The sequence below is a fragment of the Eublepharis macularius genome, chromosome 13 (genome assembly GCF_028583425.1).
Source record: "Eublepharis macularius isolate TG4126 chromosome 13, MPM_Emac_v1.0, whole genome shotgun sequence".
NCBI classification, from domain to species: Eukaryota; Metazoa; Chordata; class Lepidosauria; order Squamata; family Eublepharidae; genus Eublepharis; species Eublepharis macularius.
Genome location: NC_072802.1, coordinates 14,311,509 through 14,329,043, shown reverse-complemented (window position 1 = coordinate 14,329,043; position 17,535 = coordinate 14,311,509). Strand labels below are relative to the sequence as shown.

The following is a 17,535-nucleotide window of genomic DNA, read 5'->3' as shown; positions in this document are numbered from 1 at the left end:
GGGGGGGCCATTTCATGGCCTCCCCAAGTAGGTGCTCTGCTCTCATCTCTACCACTGACAGCTGGGGAAGGCTTGTCTTGCCAGGGGTGGCATTTTGCATGCAAAATGCCCCCCAGCCCTCTGGGGCCCTTCTCCCACCCTTCCTCCCACCCCCCACCAAGGCTCAGACTGCTCCCACTTGGGGGGGCCATTTCATGGCCTCCCCAAGTAGGTCCTCTCAGCCCCTAAAGTCCACCCCTTACAGCCCCACACAAACCCAATTCCCCCCCAGCTGCCACACACAGACCCAAATCCCCACATTAGCCCCTCACAGACCCAAATCCACCCCCACCTGCCCCACACCCATAACCTCAGGAACAGGCTGGCAAAGGCCAGCCCTCTCCCTTTGTTCCCTATGCTGGGAACTTCTAAACTCTCTTTCCCTGGGCAATTCTGCACAGCCCAGGGGTACCACAATGGTGGGCACACTTCTGAGTGCCAGCTGGTCCCTGTGAAAGAGCACCTGAACCACAGACACCCTCCCTCAAATTCCCCCACCACCTACAGAGATGGCTGGCCAGCCAGCCCCATTGTTCCCTATGATGGGAACCAACTGCACAACAAAGAATAAAACAAGAACAACACAAAATAAAGTTTTAAAAAAATTATTTTCTCCCTTCCAAAGTACAAGTAGGCAAAGCATTATGACACATTACACCAGCAGTCCCCCACACAGAAAAATTAAAACAAAACTCACTTAACATCAGAGAATCACAAAACACGATTCCTGTCAAAAACACTTTATTTCTTGAACAGCTTTAGGTTACACAGCAGGGGGGAACACCAAAGGGCATGGCAGCACTATCTTACACAAAAATAACACAACTCACTTAACATCAGAGAATCACAAAAGCACAATTCCTGTCAAAAACACTTTATTTCTTGAACAGCTTTAGGCTACACAGCAGGGGGGGAACACCAAAGGGCATGGAAGCAGTATCTTACACAAAAATAACACAACTCACTTCACATTAAAGAATCACCCCAAAAAATTGCTGTCAAAAGCACTTTATTTCTGTAACTGCTTTAGGTTACACAGTAGGAAGGCACCACAGAGAAGGAAAGCAGTGTACTACACAAAAATAACACAACTCACTTCACATCAGAGAATCACACAAACACAATTGCTGTCAAAAACGGTGAAGTGGGTTGTATTATTTTTTGTAGTACATTGCTATCATGTCCTGTTGTGCCCTCCTACTGTGTAACCTAAAGCTGTTCAAGAAATAAAGTGTTTTTGCCAGGAATTGTGTTTTTGTGATTCTCTGATGTTAAGTGAGTTGTGTTATTTTTGTGTAAGATAGTGCTGCCATGCCCTTTGGTGTTCCCCCCTGCTGTGTAACCTAAAGCTGTTCAAGAAATAAAGTGTTTTTGACAGGAATTGTGCTTTGTGATTCTCTGATGTTAAGTGAGTTTTGTTTTAATTTTTCTGTGTGGGGGACTGCTGGTGTAATGTGTCATAATGCTTTGCCTACTTGTACTTTGGAAGGGAGAAAAAAAATTTAAAACTTTATTTTGTGTTGTTCTTGTTTTATTCTTTGTTGTACAGTTGGTTCCCATCATAGGGAACAATGGGGCTGGCTGGCCAGCCATCTCTGTAGGAGGTGGGGGAATTTGAGGGAGGGTGTCTGTGGTTCAGGTGCTCTTTCACAGGGACCAGCTGGCACTCAGAAGTGTGCCCACCATTGTGGCACCCCTGGGCTGTGCAGAATTGCCCAGGGAAAGAGAGTTTAGAAGTTCCCAGCATAGGGAACAAAGGGAGAGGGCTGGCCTTTGCCAGCCTGTTCCTGAGGTTATGGGTGTGGGGCAGGTGGGGGTGGATTTGGGTCTGTGAGGGGCTAATGTGGGGATTTGGGTCTGTGTGTGGCAGCTGGGGGGGAATTGGGTTTGTGTGGGGCTGTAAGGGGTGGACTTTAGGGGCTGAGAGGACCTACTTGGGGAGGCCATGAAATGCCCCCCCTAAGTGGGAGCAGTCTGAGCCTGGGTGGGGGGTGGGAGGAGGGGTGGGAGAAGGGCCCCTGAGGGCTTGGGGGCATTTTGCATGCAAAATGCCACCCCTGGCAACACAAGCCTCCCCCAGCTGTCAGTGGTAGAGATTAGAGCACCTACTTGGGGAGGCCATGAAATGGCCCCCCCAAGTGGGATCAGGCTGAGCCTTGGTGGGGGGTGGGAGGAGGGGTGGGAGAAGGGCCCCTGAGGGTGAGGGGGCATTTTGCATGCAAAATGCCACCCCTGGCAAAGGAAGCCTGCCTCTTCATTTTTTCCCCATAGGAAATAATGAAGAAAGATGAGCAGCAGCATGCTAACAATATGCTGCTCCTTCGCTTTCTTATGGGAGGATGGGGGGACCTGCTTTGGGGGGCCATAACATGGCCCCCCAAAGTCCAATCTGTCTGAAACTTGGGTGGTTGTTAGAGAAGGGTTAGAGGAAGTTCCCCACCAATTTTGGGCTTATTCGGTGGGAAAATGCCTCCCCCAGACGTCCGGGAAGACGGAGGCATTTTCCCATTGAAAAGCCGAAAGAAAGCCGAAAGAATCCCGAAACGTTTCGGCTTTTTTCTTTCGGCTACCCGAAACGTTTCGGCATTCCCCGAAACGTTTCAGCATTCCCCTAAAGAAGCCGAAACACTTTTGTTTCGGCATTCTTTCGGCATTCTGAATGCCGAAACGCACATCCCTATACTGTACCATTCACTCCCCCCCACCCCCACCCCGAGAATTTTCCTTGCCAAATTTTGGACAGAAACTAGAAAGGGGCCCAGTTTCGTAGGCAATGAAAGGCCAAATTCATGACAATGAAAGGCCAAGCACCGGGAAATGAACCCATTTGTTTCCACTGCCCTACCAAGCATAACAAATGGGGCTTTTGGTTTCTTTTTGTCATCCGTTTGGAAATGAATGCATCCGGCTTATTATCTTCTGGGATACGGGAACATGCTGAGGTGTCTTGTTCAAGGCCAACCAATATCCTGGGGCTGAAAGTTCTACATACATTCTGGCCTTAAGCTGCAAGAGAAGGCTATTGTATATAAACTAAAAAAGAGACACTTGACAGAAGGTCGAGATTGGGGAGTGTGGGTCTCTCATGCAGCCCCACCATTTATTTTCTGAATCATTCCTGAAAATTGTGCCAGCGTCTCACATCCGTGTTATCACATCTTGCAGTGGCCGCTGTTTTAAGCAATGGGGCTTCTGCTCATGAGTTTCCCGTAAATATCCAAATGGTTTGCAAGTCACCCAGGCCACTCAGAGAATGCTTTGTAGGCAGGTATGCCCATAAAAGAGTCACTCAAAGGAAAATGGGAGGGGGTTTTGCAGCAGGCAAGAGGGAGGGACAGAATAGTCAAGAGGAACATGGGCAGCCGGTCACCAGGGGACTCTGTACGAAGACCACACCAGTAAATTAGGTTTGCTGACATGCAGGTGCTGGAAGAAGAATGTGCCATTAAGTCGCAACTGACTCCTGGTGAATGAATCCATCCACAGGGCATTCCAGGCAAGAGACGAGCAGAGGTGGTTTGCTGTTGCCTTCCTTTGCATAGCAAGCCCGGTCTTCCCTGCTGGTCTCCCCTCCAAGAACAAACGCTCCTGAGCATTCAAGTCCTGATAAGCTCAAGCTAAGATAGGCAATTCTGGCTGACATAATTAAGTGCTGTCAAGTTGCAACTGACTTATGGCGACCCCTTATGGGGTTTTCAGGGCAAGAGAAGAGCAGAAGTGGTTTACATAATTTACATAAATACCCTTCTCTTCCGTGGTGGTGTCTCATTCAAGTACTGACCATGGCCAACCCTGATTTAGCTTTCAAGCTCTGATGAGCTAGTTTGATTTAGTTTTCAACCCTGATTTAGCTTTCAAGCTCGGGCTAGTTTGGGCTATTCAGAGTGCTCTTTTTTATTTATTTCTCATTGTTCGTTGTTATTTTCTGTGTAGGCTGTAACATGTAGAGCAATAGAAGCCAACCTTTTTGGCAAGTGTGTCACATGTTGAGAACAACACATCAACAGAGTGTGAGTAGGCAGGGGTTTCTGCAGACTTCCCAGTCATGCAGGAGAGCCAGTTTGGTGAAATGGTTAAGAGCAGCAGGGCTCTAATCTGGAGAACCAGGTTTGATTTCCCACCCCTCTGCTTGAAGCTAGGTGGGTGACCTTGGCTCAGTCACAGTTCTTTCAGAGCTCTCTCAGCCCTACCTACTTCACAGAGCAATTGTCCTGAGGATAATAATGACACACTTTGTAAACTGCTCTGAGTGGGCGTTGTCCTGAAGAGTGGTATATAAATTGAATGTTGTTACTATTATGTTATTGTAGTGTGTGTGTTATGTGCCATCAAGTCATCTCCAACCTATGGTGACCCTATGAATGAAAGACCTCCAAAATGTCCCATCATTAGCAGACTTGCTCAGATCCTGCAAACTGGAGTACGTGGCTTCTTTTATTGAGTCAAGCCATCTCATTTTAGGTCTTCCTCTTTTCCTGCTGCCTTCCACTTTTCCTAGCATTATTGACTATTCCAGAGAATGTTGTCTTCTCATGATGTGACCAAAGTACGATGGCCTTAATCTTGTCATTTTAGCTTCTAAAGAGAATTCGGGCTTGATTTGATCTAGTACCCAGTTGTCTTTTTGGCTGTCCATGGTATCCACAAAACTCTCCTCCAGCACCACATTTCAAATGAATCAATTTTACTTTGCAATTTTTTCAAAAAGACAATAAAACAGCCTGATGAGTACAGCAATTGCCCTCCAAGGAGGGCAAGGAACATTGAGGGCTGAGGAGAGTCAGTTAAATAAGAGAACAGACAACAGGGAGAGATGGAGAAATTTCTCTTCCCTGGGCCCTAAAATGCTTGAAAGGAGAGATCTGGATAGAGAGAATTCCAAATGGCTTATTTGCCCCCATTGTGCAATTCCTCTCAGTTCCCCCACCCAACCACTTGCTCCCTCAACTAATGTTCACAGTCAAGTTCCTATCAGTAGTAATGTAAAATGGAATCCCCCACGGACAAGAGGGGGTTGCTACATATTCAGAAGACTCTGTAGGCATGAAGAAAAATACTACTTTGTACTGTTTTTAAAAATGATAGGAACAGAGCATGCCTGTTGCCCTCTCAAAGACAAAAAAAATGTCAAGGGTAGTTGAAGAAAAAGGTACAAAGTGGAGGGGACACTGGCCTGCTGAAGCCCCGAAGACGATCCTTGAGAAAGATTTGGATTGGGGGTGGATTTTGTAATCATTCCCCCACAGCTTCTTGCTGACTTCTAGCTTCTGAATTATCTGACAGGATCAGGGCTTTTTTTCAGGGGGAACGCAGTGGAACGGAGTTCCAGAACCTCTTGAAAATGGTTGCATGGCTGGTGGCCCCGCCCCCTGATCTCCAGACAGAGGGAAGTTGAGATCGCCCTCCGAGCGGCGCGGAGGGCAATCTCAACTCCCCTCTGTCTGGAGATCAGGGGGCGGGGCCACCGGCCATGTGACCATTTTCTCCTAGGGCAACCCACTGAGTTCCACCACCTCTTTTCCTAGAAAAAAAGCCCTGGGCATTATGATCATTTATAGAATAGTGGCCAGCTTTGCATTAGTTTTTGCATTAGCTTTGCAATTGATTATGGATTTAGGTGCATGGGTGTGATGACAGTTAATTTCATATTGACGTGTTATCATTGACCACGTTTCTATGGCTGCACTGTTCTCAGAGCTCAGTACCTGTGTATTTGTACTATTTCTTATCTTCTATGGCCTACAAACAAAATAAATTATATATACTTTAAAAAAAAAAGATAGCAGGTTTAGCTGTGGAGGCTCCCTTAGTATCTTAAACAACAAATAATTGTTCCAGGGTTGGCATAAATGGCTCTTTTGGTGTCACACGCAGCTCTGCTAACAAGCTTGGAAGAATAGCAAGTTAATGTTGTGCACCGAAAGAATATGGGGTCCCTTTCTTGTATTATTGCTACAGTGATTCTCTGCATTTTCTTCTAAGGCTCTAGCTATGGAATTGCTGTTGACTGGATGGATTCCACACAAGAGGAAGTGGCTTTTTGGCAGGAAATGATGACGACGGCAAATGAATGGATTGAAGGGACACTGCCTCTGCGCTCTTTAGCAGGGAAAAAGAAGCTGAAATGAAACGGTTGGCTCCTCTCTGAGGACCGAAGGCCAGTTCACAGGCAGAGGGGAAGGTCAGTTGACTGCCTTCATGCACCCAGCTTAGAGACACTTTCCAACATTCTTTGAAGATGTTAAGAGCAAAGTATTATTTCTTATCCTGAGGGTGAACTGAAAAAATACCATGTTCTTACCGTACCATAGCTAAAAGGCAAAGAATAACTGTTGTTTACATCTTGTGTACTAGATGTTAGATTTGGTTTACCCAAAGGGCAGGGAAGAAGAGATGTAAATATTTTTATAGGTATTTTGTAAATCATGTTAGCATTTTCATGATGCTGGGTTGTTTTTCTTATGCAGGAGAAGTTATAATAAAACTGTGGTTAACTTTGCCTGTATATCCCCCTGTAAGCACAATATCATAACAACTTTGAAACATGAAGTCTGAAATCGACGGCATGTGAGAACTGTGTACCAGGATATCTGTGGCTGCTTTAGGATAAGTCCCTTGGCCCATCTGGCCGGTACTGCCTGTACTGGAGGTGGTCGTTAGAAGGTCGATCACAGCCCACCAGTGGACAATGGCCAACCTTCTGATGGACCGTCCAATATCTTCTGGCTGCTAAGATTTCCGCAAAGAATGCCTGGGTTTGATCTTACCTAGCAAGGCACCACTTCTGGGTTTTTTCCTCAGGATCTCTTGACAAAGATGAATTGTGAAGATGAACTTTAAAAAAAAAATCTTACTTCTGAAATATAAAACCTATCCTTGGCCCGTGTGGATTATGGTGAAGAAAAAGAAGGTGACACAACACTGATGGGAATCCACCGTTACCACCTGGCACCCGTGGCTACAAGCATCAAGCAGAGGCCTTTACCCACCCACGTACCTGAAATGGAACATGGGATCTTCAGCATACAAAGCATTTGTGCCACTGCGGAACTAGAGCCACAAGTGTTTGTTTCTCTGGAAGAGATCTGGTCTTTCGTTGATGCATTAAACTCAATTAGCCAAGCTGTCGTCCCTGTTAATGCAAATCTGTCTACATAATCTATTTTCACCAAAACTTTTCATATAGTCAGGATGCCCGCCACACCACAATGATATAATTCGGTACTACTTAATGGTCTGTTTATTTCTGTATGTGTCATACAAATCTGTTCCTTCTTTTGTTTATTTACCAAGGTTATGGTACGTTTTCCCTAGATAATCATCTTTTAAGAAAAGCAGTAATATGGGGAGGGGGTTTATATAATAATGGACCTGGCCCTGTTCAGTTAACAGAAAAATGTTTGTTCAATAAAAAACCATATGTCCAGGTGAGCACTATGAAGTTGCTAAGCTACTCTTGACACACATCCCCAGACGTTATTCAGCAGCTCTTATGTACACGTGGACATGTTCAGATTATACGTGGGCAGCCTCCTGTGATGCCCCCTCCCAGATACCCTTTTTAGTAAGCAAGGGGAGGCACATGGGTTGTGCTTGGGGGTTTCATTAAAGGCCTTCCCCCTGTAAGTTTTATCTGTCTGTCTGTCTGTCTGTCTGTCTATCTATCTATCTATCTATCTATCTATCTATGTCATTTATATTCCGTCTTTCTCACTGAGACTCAAGGCAGATTACATAGTGGGTGATTAGTACAATCAGTGGCAAGGACAAGGGCAGGCATTTCTATACAGCGTCAAGAACATTTCCATAAACAATGTAAATGAATACAAGTTTACAAAGATATAGTATTCGCAAGGATCCAATATGGTGCTGAAGAATTGCTGAAACGGACTTACATTAAACAACATGAAGCACAGGTAGTGTATAGGAGTACGTATTTATAGCAACTCTTTATAGCAAATCTATGGTTCCTAACTCATTAGTGAGTTTCTACAATACCGCCCTCCTTTCCTACAATACCGCCCTCTTAGCTGAGAAAAAGGCCTTTTTGAATAATTCGATTTTGCATTGTTTGTGGAAAGCCAGGGTGGAACCTCTCCTGACCTCAGGCAGGCCGTTCCATAGGGTAGGGGCCACCACAAAGAAAGTCCATGCTGCTGTTGATTTTGCCCATGTACAGGCTGGCACCTGCAAGAGACCCTGTTCAGATGAGCAAAGCTGCCGTGGAGGGACATAGGGAGGGAGGTGGTCCCGTAGGTATGCTGGACCAAGGCCATGAAGAGCTTTATGTGTAATAACCAATACCTTGAACTGAGCACGGTAACTGATAGGTAGCCAGTAGAGTGACTGTAGGATGGGAGTGAAGTCTGCACATGCAAGTCTGTAGTGCACATCCAGTGCACTTGTGTGAGCACGAGGTTCTTCGGTGCCAGGGACAGTTCCCAGGATGTATGCAGAACTGCTTCAGTCACTAAAACGAACGGGAGGAGAAGCAATCCTGGCCACACAGGAGATCCAGATCTTTGCATGGCAGATCTTTGCATGGTCCCTCACAACGTTTGATCAGGCAGAGTAGCCTGAAAACACCTGTGGCTGCGCGTCTCAGGTACATTGTGTTTGGCATTCATGGCTAATAGCATGAACAAAGTACCATTTTTGAGTCAACACATTATAAGGTCAAAGTCTGGATGAGTTCCTGTCCTGTCCCCCCGTCCCCCCCCCGGAACAAGAAGGCAACATTGTAGGTTTGTGTTACTTTTTTTCAGCTTTTTTGTGCACTGAAATTAAATCCCAAGATGCTTTGTATCAGTGTGCCACAGAAACAAATTTGGTTGCCTTTGGGAAGCATCGTTCTAGGGCAGACATTGCCACAACATTTGTTTTACTTTAAATGGGCAGAGTGCTTTATAAACCAAAGATGTAGTTGTTTGTCCATGACATGAATAGTACTGAAGCATTTGTAGCAAATCTAAGGTCAGTGTCCAAATTTCATCCACTTTATGATGTGGAGGTATATCTTCTGTGAATTTCACCTAGAAAAATTTCTTAATACTTTTGGCTCCTGAGGTGGGAGTTCATTAAAAAAATGTGTCTTACAATATATCATAAACCAAAAAATGTTACTTCTGCTCGTTCCTTCACTTGACCTGGCTAGCCCAGGTGAGCCAGACCTCGTCACATCTCAAAAGCTAAGCAGGGTCAGCCTTGGTTAGTAATTGGATGGGAGGCCTCCAACAAAGACCAGGGCTGCAGAGGCAGGCCATGGCAAACCACTTCTGTTAGCCTCTTGCCATGAAAACCCCAGCAGGGGTCGCCATAAGTCAGCTGTGACTTGAGGGCGCTCTCCACCACCAGTCCCTTCACACACAGAGAGAGAGTTTAGTGTTACATTTATTTATCAGGGTTTTTTTTGGAAATTCTAGGTTGCCCTTCCAGTCATTCATAGTAGTTAACAAATACACAGTATATTATACTGCAAGTGCAAAGCAAAATTCAGATCACGCTGGCCAGAAGGCCTCAGACTCAAGCACAGCAGCGTCTCTGTCCGCTGACTCCACGAACCTGTAACGGGAAGCTCCAGAAAGGGTTTCCCCATGAATTCCCAGGAATGGTAACTTTGTACATTTTAAGGCCCTCTACCACCACTGTAATCAGCCACAGCACGTACCGAGTTTTGGGTCCTCCTGAAAGAACCATCAGCCACCCGAGAAGCCACACCCTGCCTTGTAAAGCCGCCCATTTGAAAGGGAAGGGCGCTTGTTACCTTGCCTCTTAAAGTCTCACTGGGGTGGGTCATGCAGCACTCGCTCCTGTCGGTTTTAGCTACAGTCTTACTTCACCCACTTAACCAAAGACTCCCAAAGTGTGGGTGGGGTCCTGGGTACAAGGGTAGAGGACTTCTAGGGAGGGATATGCTCCTAAAATAGGGAATGACCTCCCTCCTCCACAAGCCAAGATCTGACTAAAGAGGTTCTCGTTTTCATGAATCACACGGACAAAAATCAAACACTCCTGACTCGCAATACCCATTTTCTCAGAGGGCCAAGCTACAAGTGAGGAATGACACTTGAACGGCAAGTAAACAGACTCGCGCGTGTTCCTCCCTGTTCACTTGCGCTCCACTCGATCATTTGTCACTTGTAGCTTGGCCCTTAGTCAAGCAGCCTATATGGTCACCTGGATGATCTGTCCACAATTTAAAATAAGCAGCCTACACCTGAGCACTTGTTACTCATAGGCAGCTAGTTGGCAGCCAGCGTAAGTACATGCTCCGAACTTGCTGAATCGCTCAGGTGAGAGGCATCGTAGTTTGCTTAGCCTGGTAAGAAACTACAAACTGCTTCAATCCCAGCAGAAAGTTATGCTGAAGAAGATGGGGGAAGAGCAGACGAAAGGAAAGGCACAACAGTCCTTGCCTCCGAGTCCAATGATTTATGCTTATGCTTATTTTTTATTTATAGTTCTATTTTCTCCATGATTGGGGACACAAAGCAGCTTTTCACATTGTTCCCCTCCTCCTCCACTTAATCTCCACGACAACTTTGTGAGGCTATAGATCCAGAGGAGTTAGCCGTGTTAGTCTGTAGTTGCAAAATAGTAAAGAGTCCAGTAGCACTGTGGTTGTTGGGGGTTTTCCGGGCTGTATTGCCGTGGTCTTGGCATTGTAGTTTCTGACGTTTCGCCAGCAGCTGTGGCTGGCATCTTCAGAGGTGTAGCACCAAAAGACAGAGATCTCTCAGTGTCACAGTGTGGAAAAGATGTAGGTCATTTGTATCTACTCAGGAGGGGTGGGGTTGAGCTGAGTCATTCTGTAAGAGTTTCCCAGGGTGTGGAATGTTAATGGCGGGAGGCTTCACTGTATCCTGAGGAGGTTCTTTTGCATATGGATTGGTGCTTGATGTGCTAATCTTCTCTGCAGGGCTATTGTCGGGTGTGGAGTGTTTTGTTGGCCTGGTGTTTTTCAGAACTGGAGCCCATGCTCTGTTCATTCTTAAGGTTTCTTCTTTCCTGTTGAAGTTTTGCTTATGCTTGTGAATTTCAATGGCTTCCCTGTGCAGTCTGACAAAGTAGTTGGAAGTGTTGTCCAGTATTTTGGTGTCCTGGAATAAGATACTGTGCCCTGTTTGAGTTAGGCTATGTTCAGCCACTGCTGATTTTTCAGGCTGTCCAAGTCTGCAGTGTCTTTCATGTTCTTTTATTCTTGTCTGGATGCTACGCTTTGTGGTCCCGATGTAAACTTGTCCACAGCTGCAGGGTATACGGTATACTCCTGCAGAGGTGAGGGGGTCTCTGCTGTCTTTTGCTGATCGTAGCATCTGTTGTATTTTTTGGGTGGGTCTGAATACTGCTTGAAGGTTATGCTTTTTCATAAGCTTTCCCATCTGATCAGTAATTCCTTTGATATATGGCAAAAACACTTTTCCTGTAGGTGACTGTTTTTCCTTGGTTGTTTGATTCATCCTGGGTTTGATTGCTCTTCGGATTTCATTTCTGGAGTAGCCATTTGCCTGAAGTGCGTGGTTTAGATGATTAATTTCCTCATTGAGAAAGCGCGGCTCACATATCCGTCTTGCACGATCCACTAATGTTTTCATTATGCCTCTTTTCTGTCGGGGGTGGTGATTGGAGTTTTTGTGTAAGTACCGATCAGTGTGAGTTGGTTTCCTGTAGACCTTGTGACCTAACTGAAAGTTTGCTTTGCGGATGACCAAGCTATCCAGGAATGAGAGTTTTCCCTCACTTTCTTTCTCCATTGTGAATTGTATGTTCAGGTGGATGTTGTTGAGATGATTCAAAAACTCCATCAATTCTTCCTCCCCATGGCTCCAAATGATGAATGTATCATCCACAAACCGGAACCATACACTGGGTTTGTGGGGTGCTGATTCTAGAGCTGTTTTTTCAAAATGTTCCATGTAGAAGTTTGCTATAACTGGGCTGAGTGGGCTCCCCATGGCCACCCCATCCATCTGTTCATAGAATTCGTTGTCCCATTGGAAGTAACTGGTTGTCAGACAATGATGGAATAAGGCTGTTACATCCTCTGGGAAAATCTGATTAATCAGTGCAATAGTGTCTTTTACTGGAACCTTGGTAAACAGAGATACAACATCAAAACTGACAAGTATGTCTTGTGGAATGAGTTTCAGAGAACTGATTTTGTTGATGAAATCTGCTGAATCTTTGATGTAAGACGAGGTTTTCCCGATGTGGTCCTGCAGGAGATCTGCCAGATGTCTAGCTAATTCATATGTCGGTGAACCAATGGCACTCACAATGGGTCGGAGTGGGACTGAATCCTTATGTATTTTGGGGAGTCCATATAGTCTAGGTGGCTGTGCTTCAGTCTTGCATAGTTTGCTGTGCGTGTCGGGATGTAGTGAGGAATTCTTGATCAGCGCATTTGTTAGCCTGGTGATTTTGCAAGTGGGATCTCGTTTTAGTTTTTTGTAGGTGGAGGGGTCCAGGAGTTCCTTAATCTTCTTTTTGTATTCCTCCGTTTTCATGATCACTGTAGCATTGCCTTTATCAGCTGGTAGAATGATGATGTCTGGATCTGCATTGAGGGTCTTGATGGCATTTCTCTCCTTGCGTGTTATATTGCTGGTGGGAAGCTTTGCCTTTCGTAGAATCCTGGCTGTCTCTCCTCTTATTTCCTCAGCTTCCTCTTCAGGTAGATGACGGATGGCAGCTTCTACATTTGCAATGATGTCTTCCACAGGAATTCTGGTGGGGGTGACTGCAAAGTTTCCTCCCTTTGCCAAGATGGAGGTTTCTTCTGGTGAGAGTTGGCGGTCTGTCAGGTTGATGACAATGCGTGCATTGTCGAGCATTGGGCTTGTCTGTCTTTTTTCCTGTAGTTTGTTAAACTTCTGCTTCTGTCTGGATGTGTGGTTGGTAAACACTTGTTCCATCTTCCTGTAGGTGAGATTATCGACCTTGTCCCAATCCTGACTTCTCATTTTATGGCTGGTGTTGATATGCAAGCAAAATAGCTCCTTGTCTGTGGCAGCAAGTTCTCTGCGGGTAGTGTGGATTCTCTCACGTAAGAGGGCCTGTTCTAGACGGTCATAAATGCGGTTCGCCTGTGTGATTAAGGAACTCCTGGACCCCTCCACCTACAAAAAACTAAAACGAGATCCCACTTGCAAAATCACCAGGCTAACAAATGCGCTGATCAAGAATTCCTCACTACATCCCGACACGCACAGCAAACTATGCAAGACTGAAGCACAGTCATTTGTATCTACTCAGGAGGGGTGGGGTTGAGCTGAGTCATCCTGTAAGAGTTTCCCAGGGTGTGGAATGCTAATGGCGGGAGACATCCCGACTACATCCCGACACGCACAGAAAACTATGCAAGACTGAAGCACAGCCACCTAGACTATATGGACTCCCCAAAATACATAAGGATTCAGTCCCACTCCGACCCATTGTGAGTGCCATTGGTTCACCGACATATGAATTAGCTAGACATCTGGCAGATCTCCTGCAGGACCACATCGGGAAAACCTCGTCTTACATCAAAGATTCAGCAGATTTCATCAACAAAATCAGTTCTCTGAAACTCAATCCACAAGACATACTTGTCAGTTTTGATGTTGTATCCCTGTTTACCAAGGTTCCAGTAAAAGACACTATTGCACTGATTAATCAGATTTTCCCAGAGGATGTAACAGCCTTATTCCACTATTGCCTGACAACCAGTTACTTCCAATGGGACAACGAATTCTATGAACAGATGGATGGGGTGGCCATGGGGAGCCCACTCAGCCCAGTTATAGCAAACTTCTACATGGAACATTTTGAAAAAACAGCTCTAGAATCAGCACCCCACAAACCTAGTGTATGGTTCCGGTTTGTGGATGATACATTTATCATTTGGAGCCATGGGGAGGAAGAATTGATGGGGTTTTTGAATCATCTCAACAACATCCACCTGAACATACAATTCACCATGGAGAAAGAAATCGAGGGAAAACTCCCATTCCTGGATACCTGGGTCATCCGCAAAGCAAACTTTCAGTTAGGTCACAAGGTCTACAGGAAACCAACTCACACTGATCGGTACCTACACAAAAACTCCAATCACCATCCCCGACAGAAAAGAGGCATAATGAAAACATTAGTGGATCGTGCAAGACGGATATGTGAGCCGCGCTTTCTCAATGAGGAAATTAATCATCTAAACCACGCACTTCAGGCAAATGGCTACTCCAGAAATGAAATCCGAAGAGCAATCAAACCCAGGATGAATCAAACAACCAAAGAAAAACAGTCTCCCACAGGAAAAGTGTTTTTGCCATATATCAAAGGAATTACTGATCAGATGGGAAAGCTTATGAAAAAGCATAACCTTCAAGCAGTATTCAGACCCACCCGAAAAATACAACAGATGCTACGATCAGCAAAAGACCGTAGAGACCCCCTCACCTCTGCAGGAGTATACCGTATACCCTGCAGCTGTGGACAAGTTTACATCGGGACCACAAAGCGTAGCATCCAGACAAGAATAAAAGAACATGAAAGACACTGCAGACTTGGACAACCTGAAAAATCAGCAGTGGCTGAACATAGCCTAACTCAAACAGGGCACAGTATCTTATTCCAGGACACCAAAATACTGGACAACACTTCCAACTACTTTGTCAGACTGCACAGGGAAGCCATTGAAATTCACAAGCATAAGCAAAACTTCAACAGGAAAGAAGAAACCTTAAGAATGAACAGAGCATGGGCTCCAGTTCTGAAAAACACCAGGCCAACAAAACACTCCACACCCGACAATAGCCCTGCAGAGAAGATTAGCACATCAAGCACCAATCCATATGCAAAAGAACCTCCTCAGGATACAGTGAAGCCTCCCGCCATTAACATTCCACACCCTGGGAAACTCTTACAGAATGACTCAGCTCAACCCCACCCCTCCTGAGTAGATACAAATGACCTACATCTTTTCCACACTGTGACACTGAGAGATCTCTGTCTTTTGGTGCTACACCTCTGAAGATGCCAGCCACAGCTGCTGGCGAAACGTCAGGAACTACAATGCCAAGACCATGGCAATACAGCCCGGAAAACCCCCAACAACCATCGTTCTCCGGCCGTGAAAGCCTTCGACAATACATAGTCCAGTAGCACCTTTAAGACTAACCAACTTTACTGTAGCATAAGCTTCCAAGAACCACAGCTGTCTTCGTCAGATGCAATCATCAGGTTGTGATTCTCGACAAGCTTATGCTACAGTAAAGTTGGTTAGTCTTCAAGGTGCTACTGGACTCTTTACTATTTTGTGAGGCTAGATTAGGCTGAGTGATTGTGGGGGGATCAAGGTCACCTGGAGGGCTTCATAGTTGAGAGAGGAATCTGAACTCCGTCGCCCCAGGTCCCAGCCCGAGATTCTAAGCACTATACCACACCGGCCCTCTGGGATTTGGGATGAAGGTGGCTGCTGTGTTTTTATGTTTCTCTCTGTATGGCTTGAGAAGGAGACGGCTTGAGAAATAGCCTGATTCATTATCAGCCAGAGAGTCATAGTGGTTGGAGTGTCAGACAAGGATGGAAGAGACCCAGTTTCAAAACCCCATTCTGCCGTGGAGGATCGCTGTCGGTGCAATCCTATGCAGAATGACGTTAGTTCCTTGCAGAGTTGAATTCAGAAAAAATGCAGCAGGAATGGGATGCGCACAGCACTGGCTGGCTCGTATCTGTACCGTCACAAACATTAGTCATTCTGTGGGCTCAGACTGGAGCAATACTGCTTAGGGTTGTACTACGAATTTCAAATGTACTGAATTATTATTATTATTCCTATTCTAATACCAGTACAACTGTTGTCCCAATCTGCAGCAGACAGCATGCACGCTGCAATATGCACCGATCTTAGCATCTCCAGCTACCAGGAGGAGAACGGCTAGTGTATATTTAGAAGGCCAACCCCCTATCAGTTCAAAAGATTGAGAGATACTGTACTAAACAACTTAAATTCAGTATGTTTTTTTTTCTTAGTTTATACTTTTAAAAAAATTCAAAGCTGCACTAAGAGGAGAGGAACTGCTGTTTGCACAGTGATACTGGGAAGAAAAAAACAGCGCAGGTGTGTTAATTGATTGTGTGTTTTGGTCTCCTAGGTAACCCAAATGCATTGCAATTACCTGGAATCTTACAACACCAAGGAGTGGCGCCTGCGTTTCCCTTGTTGTTGTCGTTTTGCCAACAACCAGGAGGTGGCGCTGGACTTCAGCTGCCAATTGGAAGAATGCGTTCAGATGTAAATGTAACATTAAAATAGGTGCATTTTTTTTTAAAAGTACCGGGTGAGCCAGCTTCCTCTCACCTTTGCAATGTAAATGACAGCTGTCCGTACCAGTGACTCAGTTACTGATTCTGTCATCATTCTTGCCCTTTCCGTGTGCATGGGAGTGGTAGTAGTGCTGACCTTATTTATTTTAAAAATGCTGTATATACATTTATTCATTTAAACATTCTCCTGCCGTCTTATTTTTTAAAGGAAAATTAGTTTTAATCACAAAAGTCTTCTGGGGATTTGGAGGGGGGGGCGTTGTCCAAGGCAGGTTTGTGACGGTACAGACATGAGCCAGCCAGTGCTGTGTGCATCCCACTCCTGCTGCATTTTTTCTGAATTCAACTCTGCAGAGAATTTTTCCCAATAAGACATAGTGTGACCCTCCTACTAAATTATGTTACACCTTTACATGCCTCAGTGATCCCAATATGATAACTGTGGGCACCCTAGTTCCCACTGACAGAATTCCTGGTGCCTACTTACTTCTTTCCCAAAGTGCTTCATCCCCAAAGCAAGGAGCGAATAATCTTGGCTTTCCTCAGAATTGCTGGAGGAAATTGCTCAGAAGACCCCCCAAGAGATACCGCTTTTGAGTCTGCAGGGACTGCTTGGAAAAGCTGCCCTCATCCTTGTAGGCTCTGGTATATCTTAGGAATTATTTTGAGTCTGATTAAGGAGTGAATGAAGAGAGTTTATTCAGGAACTACAACGTTGATAGAAAGCAGAGAAATAGAATAGATACTAACTTACTAAACAGGGAGAGAGGGACATCCGGGAAGAAGCAGGAAGTAGCTTAAGAATACCAATCTGGAGACATGCAAGAGGGGCAGAAGAGAGGCAGAAAGAAGGGTCTTATTTTGCTATCTATCTGACTGTCAGACCTGCTGCCCCCTGCAAGTATTCTGTGTCTTCTGCCTTCTCTGTACACAAGACGTCGTATTTCCAACAATCATAGGGGGCCACTTGGCTGGGAACCCCCAGCCTCTTACAATCGCCCCTCATGGTAGTCATTTTGTGACTGGTCCTGCCTCCCATGGCAGCCATTTTCTGTTGGCACCCACTACCCTTTCTCAGGATTCCAGAAGCACCCACAAGCACTTTGGTGATGGAGGCTGTTTGTCACTTTGAAGAAAGAAGCAACAAGTCTGCCGAGCCAGAGTAGCTTTAACCAAGTCACTTTCCCTGATCCT

The 17,535-nt window shown here is 45.4% G+C and overlaps 1 protein-coding gene across 2 annotated transcripts in view; it reads left to right on the top strand.

The window, feature by feature from the left end:
- Positions 1-7,165, top strand: part of LOC129341244 (synaptotagmin-like protein 2) — an 82,889-nt gene extending 75,724 nt beyond the window's left edge. For both annotated transcript variants that reach the window (XM_054996347.1, XM_054996349.1), the window contains exon 17: positions 6,022-7,165. In XM_054996347.1, the coding sequence (XP_054852322.1) occupies positions 6,022-6,167 (146 nt within the window). In that variant the 3' untranslated portion in view covers positions 6,168-7,165. The remainder of the gene's footprint in view (positions 1-6,021) is intronic.
- The last annotated feature ends 10,370 nt before the right edge of the window (positions 7,166-17,535 follow it).